Source organism: Echeneis naucrates, chromosome 18 (assembly GCF_900963305.1).
Source record: "Echeneis naucrates chromosome 18, fEcheNa1.1, whole genome shotgun sequence".
Taxonomy (NCBI): Eukaryota; Metazoa; Chordata; class Actinopteri; order Carangiformes; family Echeneidae; genus Echeneis; species Echeneis naucrates.
In genome coordinates this window covers 8013146-8030378 of record NC_042528.1, presented here as the reverse complement: position 1 = coordinate 8030378, position 17233 = coordinate 8013146, and the positions used below count along the sequence as shown (strand labels likewise).

The 17233-nt window shown below is 39.0% G+C and overlaps 3 protein-coding genes across 5 annotated transcripts; 1 reads left to right on the top strand and 2 right to left on the bottom strand.

The window, feature by feature from the left end:
- Positions 1 to 1142: 1142 nt before the first annotated feature.
- On the top strand, positions 1143 to 9287 carry etnppl (ethanolamine-phosphate phospho-lyase). Of its 2 annotated transcripts, XM_029526363.1 has the most exons (13): positions 1143 to 1239; positions 1666 to 1784; positions 1941 to 2100; positions 3372 to 3446; positions 3664 to 3757; positions 4796 to 4912; positions 5753 to 5835; positions 5975 to 6200; positions 6763 to 6917; positions 7314 to 7403; positions 8118 to 8248; positions 8435 to 8505; positions 8722 to 8823. In XM_029526363.1, exons 1-13 carry the CDS (start codon positions 1181 to 1183, stop codon positions 8821 to 8823), a joined length of 1482 nt encoding a protein of 493 aa, XP_029382223.1. In that variant the 5' UTR covers positions 1143 to 1180. The 2 variants fall into 2 exon arrangements, with proteins under 2 accessions (XP_029382223.1, XP_029382224.1); XM_029526364.1 differs by lacking the exon at positions 7314 to 7403 and having other exon boundaries at positions 8722 to 9287.
- Positions 9288 to 10858: 1571 nt separating this feature from the next.
- Positions 10859 to 12544, bottom strand: ostc (oligosaccharyltransferase complex subunit). Of its 2 annotated transcripts, XM_029526479.1 has the most exons (4): positions 12349 to 12544; positions 11861 to 11954; positions 11565 to 11762; positions 10922 to 11460 (listed from the first exon to the last, which is right to left on the bottom strand). In XM_029526479.1, the coding sequence occupies exons 1-4, from the start codon at positions 12485 to 12487 to the stop codon at positions 11442 to 11444; spliced, it is 450 nt and encodes a 149-aa protein (XP_029382339.1). In that variant the 5' UTR covers positions 12488 to 12544; the 3' UTR covers positions 10922 to 11441. The 2 variants fall into 2 exon arrangements, with proteins under 2 accessions (XP_029382340.1, XP_029382339.1); XM_029526480.1 differs by lacking the exon at positions 11565 to 11762 and having other exon boundaries at positions 10859 to 11460.
- Positions 12545 to 13298: 754 nt separating this feature from the next.
- rpl34 (ribosomal protein L34) lies at positions 13299 to 15900 on the bottom strand. Its single transcript, XM_029526403.1, has 5 exons — positions 15828 to 15900; positions 15291 to 15362; positions 15072 to 15171; positions 13629 to 13732; positions 13299 to 13427 (listed from the first exon to the last, which is right to left on the bottom strand). The coding sequence occupies exons 2-5, from the start codon at positions 15353 to 15355 to the stop codon at positions 13343 to 13345; spliced, it is 354 nt and encodes a 117-aa protein (XP_029382263.1). The 5' UTR covers positions 15356 to 15362; positions 15828 to 15900; the 3' UTR covers positions 13299 to 13342.
- Between the last annotated feature and the right edge of the window lie 1333 nt (positions 15901 to 17233).

The following is a 17233-nucleotide window of genomic DNA, read 5'->3' as shown; positions in this document are numbered from 1 at the left end:
ATACTGTTACTAAAATAAAATAGTCTTGTTACAGAAGCAGAAATGCTAAACAGAATAATCTCTTTTTGTAATTTTTTTCAAGACATTTTTTTTGGTTGTGGTACTTCTACAGTTTCTGTTCTGCATTTGTGTGGCATTCTTTTTACCCACAAAAATTTACATTTTCTTTGAAGACCTTTGTGTGTTCACACACTACAACATTTCAAGATGACATTTCTTATGACTGTATTGTTGGAGCCAAATAAACACAGTCTTTCATCATATAATACACTTTACACTCTTTATTGTTGCTGATCAGTGCCCACGTTCAATTACTAGTGTTACACAGAAAGTTGGTATTTTTGCTTTAAGAAGACATAACTATGTGCATAACTAAATACATTTTAAAATAGATTTGAATATATCAGCAATCAGGATAAAACAGAAATGCAGTTGACTAAATGTTGTATTTCTGATTGTACAGCAATATGGTTTTCTGTTATTGATAGAATAAATCTTTCACATCTGGCCATGTTGGCCAGATGATGGCGATATGGTGGTGAAATAAATATTCTGATCTTATTATATTCAAACTACGAATTGACTAATAAATAAAACTATAAACAAAAATATACATTACGTATGACAGGTACATAATGGAGAAACATTACCTCAGTCACTGTTTTAGTATGATGCATCAACAAGCAGCATTGGACTTAGTCGAAGTGAAGCCAAGTTTTAACTAACAGCTCAACAGTTTATGCATTTTTATTTATACTAATCTAGACATTTTTTATAATACTTTTTAACATTCATGTGGTAAAATTTCGGAAGATGACAAAAACAAAAACAGCATCTAACTGGATTGGAGTCAGCCAGAGTTTAAATTGAACATGCAGAGAAGGTTAAAAAATGTCCCCAGAAGGCTTCCGTCCCCTCAGCGTACAGCTGGAGGCACACAGGCATTTTCAGACTACTGTACTACAGGTGTGGGGGCATACCTTGACACGTGACTGTCCTGACTGCACATGCACCTGCGAGCTGCACGAGAATACTGCGCGTGCCGCCGCCGTCCGCCTTCGAGCCGTCTGACTCGCGAGTGAGTGTGCGCGCGAGTATAAAGCCGCGTTGTTTCTGCGCACGTTGAGCGCGCGGCGGGTGCCAGCAGTCAGAAGGAGTCCCGCAGCTGGGAAACATCAGCATGTCTGCGGAAAAGTTTGAGAAAAGCAAGACGATAGAGCTCAGGAAGAAGCACGTTGGGTAAGGAAGAATGACAGCGAAGATGGCAGTTGATAACTTGTTGGCTTTTCCATAACTGTACTCCTGAAATCCTCCTCTAAGCTACATGGAAGTTATCTTTCTATCGACACACAGAGATAAACTTTTTTACGCCAAAACCGGAAGAATTTGTCCCTTAATAAACGTGACATTTTTACACAATGCATTTTTGGCTAGTTTAGCACTGAGGTATATTAATTTTTAAATACATTGGAAACTAAGCAGCTAATGAAATATAATCTTTATCTGTTAGCTGCAGTAGTGCTTTCCATGTTGTATTATTTTTGCTGTATTCATTGTATCTATATCGCCAAATATCTTATTAGATTTATTATAACTATGAGACAGAAAACCCAGAGAAAGGAACATTTTGTACACATGCTGATACTAATTTTAGCTCCTCTGTAGGCCGTCCTGCAAGATTTTCTTCAGCCATGACCCCATCAAGATTGTCCAAGCCAAAGGCCAGTACATGTATGATGAAAAGGGACAATGCTACTTGGACTGCATCAACAATGTGGCTCATGGTAAACACATATATGTGCAATGCACTGAAATTTGTAATGAAGAAACTTAAGTAAAACAAAAAAAAATCAGTCTTATATTCTCTTCTGTGCAGGTACACTGACATTTCATTTCATTTAAACTTTAATCCTATGTGCATCCTTTCTTTTGTTTTTCAGTGGGCCACTGTCATCCTGATGTGGTGAAGGCAGCAGCTCAGCAGATGGAACTGCTTAACACCAACTCACGTTTCTTGCATGATAACCTTGTGTTCTATGCCCAGAGGCTGCAAGCTACACTCCCTGAAAAGCTGTCAGTGTGCTACTTTGTCAACTCTGGGTATGTCTACATTTTTAGCACACCTCAAATACCAAAACAACATGTAGGACAGACAGACCTGTTTTTTGGATATGGATCAGTGCAGGTTGGTCAGAAGTCTTTATTTCGAGCATGATAGAGGTATAAAATAACAGACTTGCTTAAACATGAAATAAACAAAAAAAGACTGATTTCAGCAGAAATCTTAACATGTTTGAAAAGGAGTAGGAAGAAGTAAAAAAAAATTATTATGAACTGCTACCCCTTCAACTCAATACTATGTTTTCAGATGGACCCTCATGATTATTTCTGTGGTTAAGATATCAAAAATGTTTTTGTACTTAGAAGTTAATCGTATTAATATCAAAAATTAAGAGTTAACTCTTGTTCATTGCCAGAGTTATCAAAGGCTAATTGGTATTTGATTCATGCCTTATATGTAATGAACTATAGCCTCAGGTGGAGTCTCCACAACAGGACTACCTACCTATGAGGAGCAATAAAGATTGCTCTGAAGTACAATGTGCTCTAAGATAAAGGTATATCACCCAAATATGTGTGGGTCTCAGGCTTACTGTAATCAAGGAAAAGAAAGCTGGGACTGCTGTTACAGACAGACTTCAACTGTGATATTCACGCTAAATTAGGACCCTTGACAGCACATTGACATCCAAGTGAATGTTCCACATCAGTGTCCCTGATCTGGAATAACCTCCAAGCAGACAGCAAATGCATCTTAATATAACATATTCAGCATTCTATGTCTTGAGATCCATCCAGACCAGTCTGGATCAGTCTGGTATGGTTTCGTAATAACACCCCTTGTTGCAGTTTTGCACTGTAGGCAGGAATTATCTGATCCAGGGTAATAATGTTACACATAATGATCAATATACACTTATAACCAGACAGAACATTTATGAGTCACCTGGAAGTAAAGGGTTTGTTAGATGTTATAAAACGGATAACACAAAGCAAAGGGTTTTGAAAGGCATTGCACCTCTCAAACAGCATCAGCCATTTGCAAATGGAACCTAAGTAGCCTCTGACATTTTGTAATGTGCTCTTTAAATAGCATGTTACTGCCTCATACAATAAAAAAAACATAGTAACCAATGTCTGATTTTGCAGAAATATGACACCACAAAATAAGCTTTTGGCTCAGTATTAATCAACAGGTGTCACCTCATATGCTCTTAAAATGGAAAGCAGTGAAAATCTGTCTGATGTGCACCTGTGTATTTTGTGGTGATTGAATAACTTAGAGTAACGCTTGACTGTTTGAACCTCAGCTCTGAGGCTAATGACCTGGCCCTTCGACTAGCACGGCAGTACAGTGGCCACAAAGACATCATCACGTTGGAAAAGTAAGTGCTATACCAGAGTTATGATTCAAAAACACGTTCCATGCCAGATGAGCAAAAGGAAAGTATATAAAGAATAATATGAGGTGAAAGTCCTTTTATTTGCTGGTTCTCTGTGTTAAACTTACAGCTCTAGCTCTGTTGTAATAGTAATTTTAATAATATAAACAATATTGCAATTGAGAGAGCTGAATGATCTGGTGCATCTTTTTGCTTACAGTGCATACCATGGGCACGTCTCATCGCTCATTGACATCAGTCCATATAAGTTCCACCAGCTGTCAGATGCTGAGCAGAATCAATTTGTCCATGTGGTGAGTGTTTTTTGTCTCCCTGACTGCTCGTCTGCACACTATCAAAACACCATGCATCAACTTGCTCTACTGGGCTTTGGCAGACTATTGACTCTTCACACCTCGCGCACATGTGGACCCAAGTGTATATGTGTGGAAAAAAAAAAGACAAAAGAAGAAGTACTTTACATCTAGACCAAGATGATTTTGGAGGAAGGCATTCTCTGCTGCCTCTGCTTCACTGATATTGATATTTTCATCTGACTTCCTAAATTTAAAATCATATCAATATTTATAAGGACAGCAATGGAGATGTTTATTCCTGTTAGCTCATTTGAGAAAACCACTGAAAACTTGTGACAGGACAAACCATTGTATGTGTGAATCTGTGAATCCCGCCCTGTTCCTGGTGTAGTTTGACAAGGCAACTTGAGGAATACCCAGCTCTTGTATTACATGGCAGAGGCGAGGTAGTTTGCCAGCTTAAATATTTTATTCATGACCATAGGACACAGAGGAATCAAACTCCGGTTAAGATGTTAGTCATTGTGGTCTCTTCTCACACCATCACAAAAAGACAATACGTTTCTTACAAATCTACTTTATCTGTACATCATATATGTTTGAATAAATCTCCAGATGCGCAGAAACCTAGATTGACAATTGTAGCCAAATGTTTCAACATATGGTGGGCAGATCAGGTAGAAGGCATTACATTCATAGTTGATTCATAGTTAATTTCATGGAACAGCACAAGGAAATGGTTAAATACAATGGGGTTGAAAAGGCCAGTCAGTTTGCTTGGCATATTTTACTCTGGTAACATTTTGCATGTCAAATCAAAGATAGTAAGTCACAACAAATGTTTATATTTTAATGTGAGTTTAAGGGAAGCTTGGTGTGTTCAAATAAAATTGACCCAAAGCTCCATTTGTTCTGCTATGAAATATTACAAATGTATAGAGTATCACCATGGAAATGTACTGACACTGATACTGATACTAATACTAATACTATTTTTTTGTTTGTAGTCACATCAACTTTTTGCTTCCTGAACAGGCTCCGAGCCCAGATGTATACAGAGGCAAATACAGAGCAGACTATTCTGACCCTGCAACAGCCTATGCCAATGAAGTCAAAGCTATAATTGACACAGTCCACAAGAAAGGAGGCAAGGTACAGTCTGTGTCTAATTTTGTTGTGTTACTACATGCCAGGTTGCAGCACTAACCTCAAGGAGGTGTTTAATGTAGTTATACATTGCTTGATGTTCTTTCCCAGGAAAAGGGCCTGGATAACAAAAGTCTTATAGGATATGCTCATGTGCATATTCTAGTGTGCTCATCAAACTTAGTTTTAGGCATACTAGAAACAGCTTGTGTTGATGTATTTTATGTATCCAAACTGTGATGTGGTCCCATATAATCCTGTATAATGAAAAATATGGACTTCATTGGCGGTTTACTGTTACCTCTCTTTATTAGACTTTTATTTATGGGTGCTGATTTGATTTTCTACCTTTCTTTTTTTTTTTCTCTTTTCCCTCCCACTTTTTCTTACATTTCTCAGGTTCATGTCAAGGACTCTGGCTTTTAGAGTCAAATCCCAGATCACAAGAACATGTGTAGGGACTCTCTGTGTCCAAACTTGTTGGCCTTATATCCAATGTTTAAAAGCACAACCCAAGGGTATGTCCATGCATCCAGTGGTAAGAGGGACATGTTGTCAGCAGAGAGATTATACAGGATACATGAAGCAGTTTTTAATAGAGGTTTGTGCACATGTGCTTTTACAGGACAAGGAGTGCAGCAACACATGGAGAAATACATTAATGTTAGTATAAATCAGTCAAATTCATGAAATATACAATTCTACTTCTTAAAATGGATGTACTGCCAAGAATTTTCATTTTTCACTACAGTGGCCCACAGTTGCACAAGTCAAAGATGCAAAGGACTTCCAGTTTATCAGTATGGCTTCAGAGTAAGAACACTGATGTGTTTTTCTCTTGCACAGATTGCTGCTTTTATTGCTGAGTCATTGCAGAGTTGTGGTGGGCAGGTCATTCCCCCTGTGGGTTACTTCCAGCAAGTGGCAAAGTACGTACGTTGATTTTATTTACACTTAGTAGGCCTACATCAGAATGTCTTTCACTATTGAGAATTAGCTTGCAAACAAAATTGAAGTTCATGAAGGTAGGTGCTTCCACAACCCATGGATTTTGTTGCACCTCCACAGACATGTCCATAAGGCCGGGGGTCTTTTCATCGCCGATGAGGTCCAAGTGGGCTTTGGACGGGTTGGCACCAACTTTTGGGCCTTCCAGCTTCAGGGAGAGGACTTTGTGCCAGACATTGTCACCATGGGGAAGCCTATTGGCAATGGTCACCCCATGTCATGTGTGGTAACAACCAGAGAGGTGGCAGAGGCTTTCATGTCATCTGGAATGGAGTACTTCAATACAGTAAGAGAACAAAAGTGAAATCTATATTTTTTTGATGCAATGAATACAACATAAAGTCATTTTTTAGTTTAGTAGCTGTAATAAATGTCAAATAAAAAGCCAAAATACTGAGGGAGCATTATGTGATCTTCGCTTTCTGTCCCAAGTTGACCAGAGATGGCACTGACCTGACCTCATCCTTGACTCAGAGTTCTAGTTCAAATTTACAAAGCACACACATCTGTTTTTCACATTATGGGGGAAAAACATTCAAGCCAGATTTTTTTCTCAGGTTACAGCTATTTCCTGTAAAGGGAGAAATATGACTTCTCTCTCATCAGTGATGCTGCAGTTTGGATCTTATCTATTCACATATATAAATAGAGTATATGAGTTGACTGTGTTGAAGAAATGATTTATCAGTTATAAACCTTATGTTGACTATGGCAAATAATTTTTGTGATAGCTTTAATACATCAAAAAGCTTTTTTGTTCATTTCTCAGCAGCAGAAAACTTTCTTAGCAATGTGAAACAAACCTTGGTGTAATCTCTCTTCTCTATGTTGGGTTTTAAATTTCTCAGTTTGGGGGTAACCCAGTGTCGTGTGCCATTGGTCTGGCTGTCCTGGATGTGATTGTGAAAGAGGATCTTCAGGGAAATGCACTCAGAGTGGGGCAATACCTGACCAATCTGCTTGAAAAACAGAAAGAGAAGCATCCGCTGATAGGAGATATCAGGTAGGCCAGGCCTCAGACAGGTGCAAAATCAGCACCAGTTGACAGATTTTCTGCTGCTCCAGAACACAGATGACTAGTTTTAATACAAGAATACTACTTTTATGTCCCTGTAAATCTGGCCTAGTATGTAACTCAGTAACTCTCTGGCCTCAGATGTTCATCCTGTTAGGCTTTGCACTGCACTTCTGTGATCATCAGTTAAACATTGTGGATAATTCTGCAACATTTGCAACATTTTTACCTTGGAGCTCTCAGCTGCCTTTATATTCTCACAAATAGGAAACCTCCACTTTTGTAAAGATAAATATACTATGATAATATGAGAACAATAATGATTTTCACATAAAGACTTATCATTCGTTAATCCCTACAACCAAATGGTGTCACATTATGCAGGGGTTGTGGGCTCTTTGTTGGCGTGGAACTTGTGAAGGACAGGTTGAAGCTGACTCCTGCTACAGCAGAGGCTCAAGAAGTCATATATAAGTAAGTTGAAGTGTGAGGAGGAACTCATTGGTAATAAAGAATGCCATATTATGTATGCGTCATGCTTTAGTTCAAAGGGCATATATCCCAAGCAAAAACTTCCACCAGTTTCACAATAGCTTTGAACTAATCTCTCTACCAAGAGTGAGCACTCTTTTCAGCCTCCTCCACTACAAGCAATATTTCACTCACAAGCTTATACACATGCAGCCCTTAAAATCAATATGTTGTAATATTATGGCATTCTTGATTGTTATCGTGACCTCAAAGAACCTGAAACTTTATCATGAATAATTACTTGATCAGTTCATCTTGTCTAGTTGAAAGATGTTTGATTGATGAATTCACCCTGGTGTCATGCCTGGAAACGCAACATTTATAAAATGTATTCCCTTAACATTTTACGAATATTGTTACAGAACTCCCATCAATATGCAACATTTAATTAAGGCTCAATATAAACCTTTTTTTCACAACAGCCATTTTGTGACAGCAGAAACGGCCCAGGTGTAATCAATATCCCTCATTATGGCTGCACACCACTCATGTGTGCCTGCTGCTGTGCTGCCATGGACCACTGCACAAAACAGAGTCATTGTTAGTGTTCCACCTTTACTTTTGAAAGCCGACATAATATCTGTGGGAGAAATGCCATTTAAAGCGACTCAGCTATATTATATAAAAGAGAAAACATTGTTGTTTTTTTTCTTCCAGGCTGAAGGAACAGCACATCCTTCTTAGTGCTGACGGACCTCATCGCAATGTGCTCAAATTCAAACCACCAATGTGTTTCACTATGGAGGATGCCGACCTTGTAGTGGAGAAAATTGACCTCATTCTCACAGGTACTTTTTCAACATATCCTCATTAATTTTTTTTTTTCCCCTCTCTCTCTCTCTTTAGAGTGTTGTGTGTCCTGTTTAAACATGTCGTCATTTTTCTGGCATGGGCGTTATTTTAAGATCATGATGTGTTTTAGTTGCCTGTTGGTAAAAGAGCTCACAATCAAGTGTTATTGTGTCTGTTTCCAGAACTTGATGACGCATTAGGCTTGAAGTTGTCCAGCACATTGAATCCAGGGAATGAATGCAGTAAAATGAAGGTAAGTGTGACTTTGCAGCCCTTCAGAACACTGTCCCAAAGATTAGCTGACAGCTTCTTCGATTAAAGTTGATCTAAGCGTTATCACATTTTTGCATACAGACATAACAAATATAGCTGTCGTTTGTGACAACAAGTTAAAAGGTGCTTTCTAAATTTACCCAATCTTTTCAGCCCTATTGATTTTTATTTTATTTATTCACAATTGTCTCTCAAGATGCCGACTGATGAAAATGGACACCAGTTTCCAAATGGTTTAGTGCACAGCAGAGGAAGCAGTCAAGGAGGTCCTCACCAAACCAAACGCCTCAAGACATAATGTTTCTTGTGAACATAGGATTATATCATATAGTTAGGAACTGATAAAACCAAAACATATGTAACACAAGAAGTACCTTTGACATTCAATCTGATAATGGTGGTGATAGTGCATTGTCTGAGATTGCAGGTACTGTTTTAATTGCGCAAATGAATGAGGCCACTTGTTTAGTGTAGTGTGTAGTGTATCAGGTCTAATGGTTTTTAAAAAAATATGCATAATTTTGCACGTTACTCTGAGGTGCACAAAATTTTGGCCAACATTAACTTGACCATGGCTATCAGGGAATCATGATTTTAATAATTCAATGTATATCTGTATATAAAAATGTGACAGTGTGGCATTTGCATTAAAATACAGCTTTACTCTCTGAACACAGTTTACTGTTTTTGAAAGTCTGGAATAGGTGTTTAGACCAGGACACTATAAAATACTGAATACGGTGACTTTCTAGCAGAGTAAGCTTTAATGAAGCAGCTACATGTGAAATGTATTCTAAGTGAAAACTAACCAGTTTGTTCTGGTTTTCACTATGCCAGCCAGCATATCTTATGTACTCTTGACAATATTTGACAAGTCAGCAATTATTTACCAAACTGCCCATGTTTTGTGTGTGTGGTTCTGGTGGTGGGGGTGTTCTGTTGTTGTAGAAACTGTATCTAATTTTTAATTTGTATAAAAAGCATGGTCCCTAAGGAAACTTAGTTGGCTTAAATCTCACGCTGTTCTCCAAAATGTAGCGAGATGAAGGACCCACTCACCACATTCATTGCAGAGCTCAACAAAACTGAACACGTCCGAAACCCACTTTACTTGCTGCAGATGATGTTTGGGTTTAACCTTTTCTCGTTGAGGATTTGAACATAAGCCACCAAAGAGATCATTTTCTGCAGCTGGAAAAAAAATGGTTTTTGGATTCCTGACAGTGTCACACTGTGAAGCACAATATTAAGACAAAACCTTATTGGATATACAAAGTTGGCTCCAGCAGGACTATGGCTTAAACTTGTATTTTGAGAAGACCATTCATCTGTAGACTTAATGTATTAGGGGTCTGTAGATACTGTTTATGCTGGCTGTGCAATATTTCTTAATGCCAATGATAAAGTTCAATTACTTTGGTTTCCTGTTAGCTTCTGGCATTGATTTATCCTGATTTAGGTTGTTTATGGTGTTTCTGCTTTTGGATATACAGCTGGGAACTGCATTTCCCATCTCTGCTTGAACAGCGAGGACAGGTGCTCGATCTGTGGGATTTCCGTTTTGCTTCAATGAGGGTTTGGTGACCACATCTGGACTTCAATGCATAGTGCCTTACTTTTTTTTTTTTTTTTCCTTCCCTTGTACTATGTTTGGCCCTTGGGAACCTTTTGCAAGGGGTCATGAGGGGGAGAAACTTCACAGGGGGAAATGAGGAATGCCTTCCTATGGCGCTGTACATGATACTTCCTGGAGTGATTTGTAGCTAAATCTGGAAACGGAATGAAAATAATAATGTGATTAATAGTTCCAGGAGTCTTATTAAGGTATAGACCCATTTTTGCTTTTTTTTTTTTTTTTTTTTTTTTTTTTTTAAATGTGCATCTCCACACAGCTGGAAATGCATTAGCTTCCTCTTTAAATACGGGGTCAAGAGATGGTAAAAATCACATGAGCTTTTACCACCAGTCTCAAAACCTTGTCTTGTAAGGGAGAATCGGAAATGCTGGTTTGTGCCAAATAATGGCTCTAACTTTGAATTATTTATTTTTTTATTTTTTTTTACCAAAAATGCTGAGTTCTAATGTTAACTCTGAACACTTAAACCCCTGGAATTAACTTAGCATTTACTTAAGACACAATCATATTTGAACCCAGAAATGTTAGTAGAGAATGTGAGATTTGACAGATCAAAACTGTCTTTATATGGGACTTGGTGGATCTATGGCGCCACCTTCTGGAGGGCAGAATACATTGCTAGCCCTAACCCAAAATATTTAATGCAAAGAGGCCATAGGACTGTATTTTCCTCAAACAGCTGGCTGTTTTTTTTTTGTTTTTTTTTTTTTTTTTGTAGTTGAATCAATGCAGTAATTGGAGCTAACATTTTACTGAAAAATTTACATGACTGAAAACAAAGATTTATTTCACAACCTCATACAAAAATGCAACTGTGGCAGGTTCAAGGTTTCTCACAGACTTAACAAAAACGTACAATGTGATCATCATTCAGATCCCACCCCCCTCTACATGATTCATACAGCTCCAAGCGTGTTTCAGAGAAATAGTTGTACCCTGATGTCCAGTAACTTCCTTTCCTTTTATTTCTCCAGTGTCTAAGACATTTCTCCCATCAAAGTTCTTTTAGCTCCTCCTCAAAATTATTCGATTCCCTTTCCTGGTTTTGCCATGAACATGAGAAAATTGGGTACAATGATACACTGAGGAAAAGAGGAAAGTAAGTTACTGAACCGAAACAAGACACAACCAGTTTCAGACTGTCAGTGCAGCCAAATTTAATATCTTCAAGGTCAGTGCATGGAGTCCTTAATCGTTAAGCATTATTTTGGCTGAAATCCGTTTGGGTTCTCGTATGTCTTCTGGCCGTTTAAATCTCTTTAGGTGTGCTGTTTGTTTCTTTAGCCCATGAGGTATCCTCTAAAAAGACAAAAGACAGAGTTGTAGAAGTTGTCTACAAAAACCTTGTATATGAATGACTAAACTTTAATCTGCCCAGCTAAATTCTTTGTGTTCAGACTTACGGCAACTTCATGCGCATGAAAACTCTGGCCATGAAAAAGCTGAGGAGGACACTGACAAAGCCAATGAAGAGCAACAGGAAGCGGTTGAGTTTGGGAATGTTTGGTGCATTCGAGCGGTCCAGGATAATAAAGCCGAGGCCTCCCATTGTGAAGAGGAAACTGGAGGCCAGTCCTTCCATGATGTACTGGCCATTTACCCTGGAAAACAGATCAGGCTGCATTACCTGTGCTTTACTCTCGGCTCTAGTATGTTAGATCTGTAGTGTCCCTTGATCCTATTTTTATATCGATCATACCTGTATGCCAAAAAGGCAACTGGCCGCTGGTGTCCATGCTCATCAGTCATTGAACCCACACTGGGAGGCTCCACAATAACATCATAGATGATACCTGTAGGGTGAACAAGTTTGGATTAGACAATCTGATTACTCAACTTCAAATGCACCCAAGACTGTGAGCTAACTAAACAACTAATGGTTCAACAACACAACCTACCGAGGAATCTGATCTCAATCTCTTTCAATACCAATGGACAATAATCACATAGAAGCAACCAGATGAATGCATTAGTCTGCTGCTAGCTTAGCGGGACGTTAGCTTATCCTCTCCTACATGCTATGGTTAATGTTAGCCGGCTAATTTACAAACTCAAAAAGCGACAGTTATCCGACGTTTATTCTAACAAGACACTAAAATAGCTCTGACATAAAACCCCTGAGTCTACATCGATCTGGACCTAGTTAGCTGTCTGAAATAAACGTTAGCTCAGTGAAGCCTTTTTTACCTCCTGTGATGAGAAAGTAGGACACAATAACCACCGCGTACACCGTCATGGCAGACGGCATGTGCAGCCATGACGGCTTCTTCAGCTTTATATTTGGACATTCAAGCACAGAAAACGGTATGCTGTATAAAGTCTCCATGGTTTGTAGAAGTGATCCCGGCCACCGCCGTCCGTCGACGCCGCGATTTCGGTGACGTGTCCCGGAAGTACGTGTCTTTCTGGTCCGTCCGGCCGGCTGAGCGTGAACGATTTTAATTTGAAAATCCGTTTTCAGAAAAATAGGTCTGATAGTCTACAACACCACTTCAAAGTGAATGCGTAAATTGTTTTTAGTTGTGGTCGACAGTATTGATCTGACCTAAAACACTTATTAAAGAACTATACCTAATTGAAAAGTTATTTCTAGTAAATTATCCAAAATGTGTCATTTTAATGACTTCAAGTTTGTTGTAAATCGGTTGAGTAATCCTGCTTGGTCTTTTCTACTTATACTGCTGAAAACAGAAAAAAAAAGCTGTTTAATTAAAGCAGTCAGTTTATGAGACACCACTGATGCAGTTTAACCTCATTTCTAATCTTTTTCCAAATTACAGTGTAACCCATCGACATGTTTTGGAACACTATGGACAGGACAGCTGCTGTGATTTGTCAGTTAAGTTAAATTTAAGTGGCCTCTGATCCCAACCTGAGGATTTCATCCTGAGGCAAATCGCTTGTCGATGGTGCAACAGAACCACACTTGTAAGCTCTTTCTGAAGAGTGACAGTCAACTACATGGCACCATAACTTCCAAGTTCAGTCATGTGTTTTAGCCCCTATGCAATGTTCAATTCAGAGTGCAGTCATTAGCCCATCTCTTTTAACTCAGTTTTGCCATTTTATCACATCTGCTGTCGTCCAGACTTGAGTCTATCAATTACCACCCCCCCAAGTGACATACAACACATTACTGAATTGTTTCTCATTTTTTATTGAGGCAATACAAATACACATTTTACTTAGATTTCTGGCTCTGTGCCTGTGCCTTGAGCACCTTGACGACGATCTTCTGCTCCTCAATCAAGAAAGCACGCTTGATCCTAAGAATAGAAGAAAAAAATGTTTATGTACACAAATTACACATTCAAATTTATGCTCATCTCTTCCAAGACTGCACACTTAATTTAATTTGCTTGTTTCGATTTCAAGTTTGAATGATTCTTGTTTCTGTAGTAAAGTACCATTAACACAACCAGTATCATTCCAGTTTATCAGTGATGGCTCAAACAAGCTCCTCTTACCTGTCACGCACACACTTGGCACACATGGAACCTCCATAAGCCCTGCTGACGTGCTTCTTGGTTTTGGAAAGCCTCATCAGAACCTGAGGTCTCACAGCCCTAATCTGTTAAAACAACATCAGCCATGATCACAACAGAGAAATGTTCATCGTAGTGGAACAATTAGGTAAAAAACAAGCTGCCCCTGAATCAAGGCTACTCCAAAGGGACAAAAGTGTTTAACATGTTACTCTTCATACTTATTTATCACACCATAACAATCTGTTCAACCGCCTGAATCGGCAGAGCCACTGAATACGAAACACCTGCAGTTGTGCCAAAACAAAGAACTTTTTTCAATGACTCAACTGCAGTTATTTCATACAATTTAGTATGCAAACTAAGCTGCACTGCACTTTAATGCAGCATGATCTCAGATAGACATAATGCACTAACTCATTTTGACTGAAGAAAATTACTCTCTGGATGTACTTTTACTTTCAAGCAGAGAATAATATGGGTGTACTTTGACTGATTCACCATCAAACACAATTGCATGCAAGAAAACAGATGACACAGCTGTATATTGAAGTGAGCAAAATAAGTTGAGGAGCTCGCCATTCCTCTTCAGTGCTTATTTACCAGTTTAGAATCAAGAGTTTTTCCTACTTTTTTACATACGACTCTTGACTTTATATTGAATGTTTATATACTAACATTCACACATATTGAAAAATCATGGCACGTTAATTTGAGTGTAACATAGGTCAACAAAAAACATGCACCATTTATCACATGAGTATCCAACAATACAGACTTTACACTGCGATGACAACTGCTCAAATGGTTGTGCTAAGCATAGTGAAGCATCTCAAGAGGACTTGTGTTGCTTCAGTGGTACAGCAGTGCAAATAAAAACACTCCCCACTACAGCTTAAAGAATGCAGTGCATCAAATTTGTAATCGCAACTTTAAACACTATAGAATTCTTCTACACACGGAGATGTACACAATGTAGATTGAATGATTCAAAATATTCAAAGAAACATTTTAAGGTGGTGAATCTGGCACATTGTGGACAACATGAGCAAGCATTGCGTATTTCCATGTTTTGTGGAGTGTTGATACATCCATCTTACTGACATTAACAAACACTCAGACAATCCATAGGCCTTGGCTGAAGACTGGAGCCGCAACAGAACTTACTCTTTTAAACTATCCAGTTCCTTCAGACTGAAATACTCAGTTGGATAATAAAGGTTCACAGCAAGAGCATCAGGTATTATACATGTTTACTATCCCATCATACCAAACACAATTCTACCTGACTGACCAAAACAAAAAAGTTGAAGCATTAGCTCCACAGACCTCAGGCATCCACCAAAAGACCTTATAAACTGTCAGTTCCAGTCAGTAACCTGAACACAGTCAAGGGCCCTCATACCAAACACGATGTGCACTTACTCCACGCAGCCGTCCTGGGCAGATGCCACATGCTGATTTGGGGGCTTTGCCAACCTTCTTGGTGTACAGGTACACGATGCGGTTGCCGGGTGTGCGGGACCTGCGGGGCAACGCGGGAAAACAGCGAGATGTTAAAAAGCTGGACAAGTCTGATCAAATTAAAACGGCGGCTCCGGCTCCTTCGGCTGGCAGCACGGAGGGTGGACGAGGCTCACTTACAGTCTGGTTTTGTTGGAGGCGGTGTTGTAGGACAACCTACGACGGTAAGTCAGGCGCTGCACCATCTTGAAGCTAAATACAAAGAGACAAGAATAAAAAAGACAAAACACTCAGTCAGTTTGACACATGGATGCTACGAAGCTAACGCGACTAGCCATGCTAGCTACGCTGCAGCTCGATATGTTAGCAACACCGGCTAGCCTCGACATGTTGGATGAAAACAGACTAAATTTAGCTGGAGCACCAGCCTGATCCAGAACAGTCCACTTCTTAACTATGAGCAAAACATCATCTATCAGAGTAATTGTTAGCTTCGGCCATTTTACCAGTCTGTTCAGTTTTAAGACACCGGCCATTCAACATGTCTTAAAAAGTCCGCTAACGTCAACTAACTCCGACAATTATCACATAACTTGAAACAAAGACACGTTTTCTATATTGTGTTTGCTTCTGATCAAAGACATTTTCTTCTACAAACTAGGATTGCGGTGGATTATTAAACCATAATGTTTGGGAGGAAAACAGACGCCGCCATACCCGCTGTCGCCGTAACCGGAAGAGGAAGAACGGAGGCCGGTGAGAAAGGTTAAAGTTCGCCCATGGCGGCCGCCTCTCCTGCCTCCTGCCGGTGTGTCGAGGAAATCATTCATTCATGAAATGCTTTCGGTCATCCGATCCAATAAGGTTAAAAGTTTGAACTGCGTGTCTGCAAGTTAGGATTTCAACAATCAAAGGCCATTTTATCTACGCAACTAACATACATGATTAGCAAGATAAAAGCAAAAAAGGTAGCTGATACATTACATTTCACTCGAAATTAGATTAAAGTTACATTCGTTAAGTAACACATACTCCAACTGTTTTGCACTTTGCCAAGAAAGTTTTTTTTAACCTACCACAATTTCTGTGGCTGTATCTTTCTGTTGGAGATGTTAAAATGTTTATGGCATTTTGGCATTGGCATCATAAAGTCAATTTCACAGGTTGTTGTTTCCAAGACTTAGGACAAAAAAGTTTCCTGACACCACACACCTAATCCTGTCCATTATTTTATTTTTTAGAGGTGCTGAGTCGTCCACTACTGAGTCCCACCCAGTTCTACCAGCAAGGAACAATGGAAATGGACTTCCCCAGTAGATGGCAGCATAGGTGTAGTTGTGAGCTGGGACGTTACAAGAAGGCAGAGTGAGTATGATTTTAGTTTTTTGTCCCCCCACCCCGCCCCACCCCTCCGTGACCTTTGCTCTGCCGCTCAAATTATATGATGCCCCCATTTAGCATACATGTGAGTGTTATCCTCAATTATTTCATTGAAAAATTATTTTCTTCTTCTTCTTTGGATTTTGAGCTGTTAGGGATACATGTATGTGCATATCCACACTTCACCCTCAGCTATTTTCCTTTAACTGTTTGGCAAATCTGTATTTGCTTGTTTTGTTTTTCTTTTGTTTTGTGTAAAAACTGGCAATGCAATATTAGTGTGGACTGGTGGGGACTGGTGGACTAGTGTGGATATCAGTGTGGACTGTAGGGCAATGGCATTTACTATTGATACAGGTGTGAGCAAATACAATAATGGTCAAATGTTTGCAAACACTCATGTAGATGTATGTTAGTTGATTATAACATAGAACAAAAAACCCTTGAGTTAAAATCCATCCTGAATTCTTCTGCAAAATACACTTTCTTCTTTGGTATCACTGGCCCATCAGAGGTGTGTGTTTTGTTTTGTTTTTTTTTTTTTGTTTGTTTTTTTTATCTTTCCCCTCAGTCATGTAGAAAATAATATCTACACTTACTCAATAACCAAAAATGCAAATACGGTGATTTATACCAAACAGGAATGTTTCTTTTTGTCTAGAAAATATGATTTGTAAGCAGCAACATTTGCTGTCCTATGATGGTGTGACACATTTAGCATTTATAAAAAATAATGCATTATG

Excerpts from the sequence above, each read along its gene's own strand:
- ostc (XM_029526479.1), bottom strand. The coding sequence starts at position 12,487 with ATGGAGACTTTATACAGCATACCGTTTTCTGTGCTTGAATGTCCAAAT. Across the intron at positions 11,955-12,348 it reads CTACTTTCTCATCACAGGAG|GTATCATCTATGATGTTATT; the intron begins GTAAAAAAGGCT and ends TTCACCCTACAG. Across the intron at positions 11,763-11,860 it reads GTTGCCTTTTTGGCATACAG|GGTAAATGGCCAGTACATCA; the intron begins GTATGATCGATA and ends TCTGTTTTCCAG.
- etnppl (XM_029526363.1), top strand. The coding sequence starts at position 1,181 with ATGTCTGCGGAAAAGTTTGAGAAAAGCAAGACGATAGAGCTCAGGAAG. Across the intron at positions 3,758-4,795 it reads AGAATCAATTTGTCCATGTG|GCTCCGAGCCCAGATGTATA; the intron begins GTGAGTGTTTTT and ends CTTCCTGAACAG. Across the intron at positions 6,918-7,313 it reads CCGCTGATAGGAGATATCAG|GGGTTGTGGGCTCTTTGTTG; the intron begins GTAGGCCAGGCC and ends CACATTATGCAG.
- rpl34 (XM_029526403.1), bottom strand. The coding sequence starts at position 15,355 with ATGGTGCAGCGCCTGACTTACCGTCGTAGGTTGTCCTACAACACCGCC. Across the intron at positions 15,172-15,290 it reads GCCTCCAACAAAACCAGACT|GTCCCGCACACCCGGCAACC; the intron begins GTAAGTGAGCCT and ends GTTGCCCCGCAG. Across the intron at positions 13,428-13,628 it reads GCCAAGTGTGTGCGTGACAG|GATCAAGCGTGCTTTCTTGA; the intron begins GTAAGAGGAGCT and ends TTCTATTCTTAG.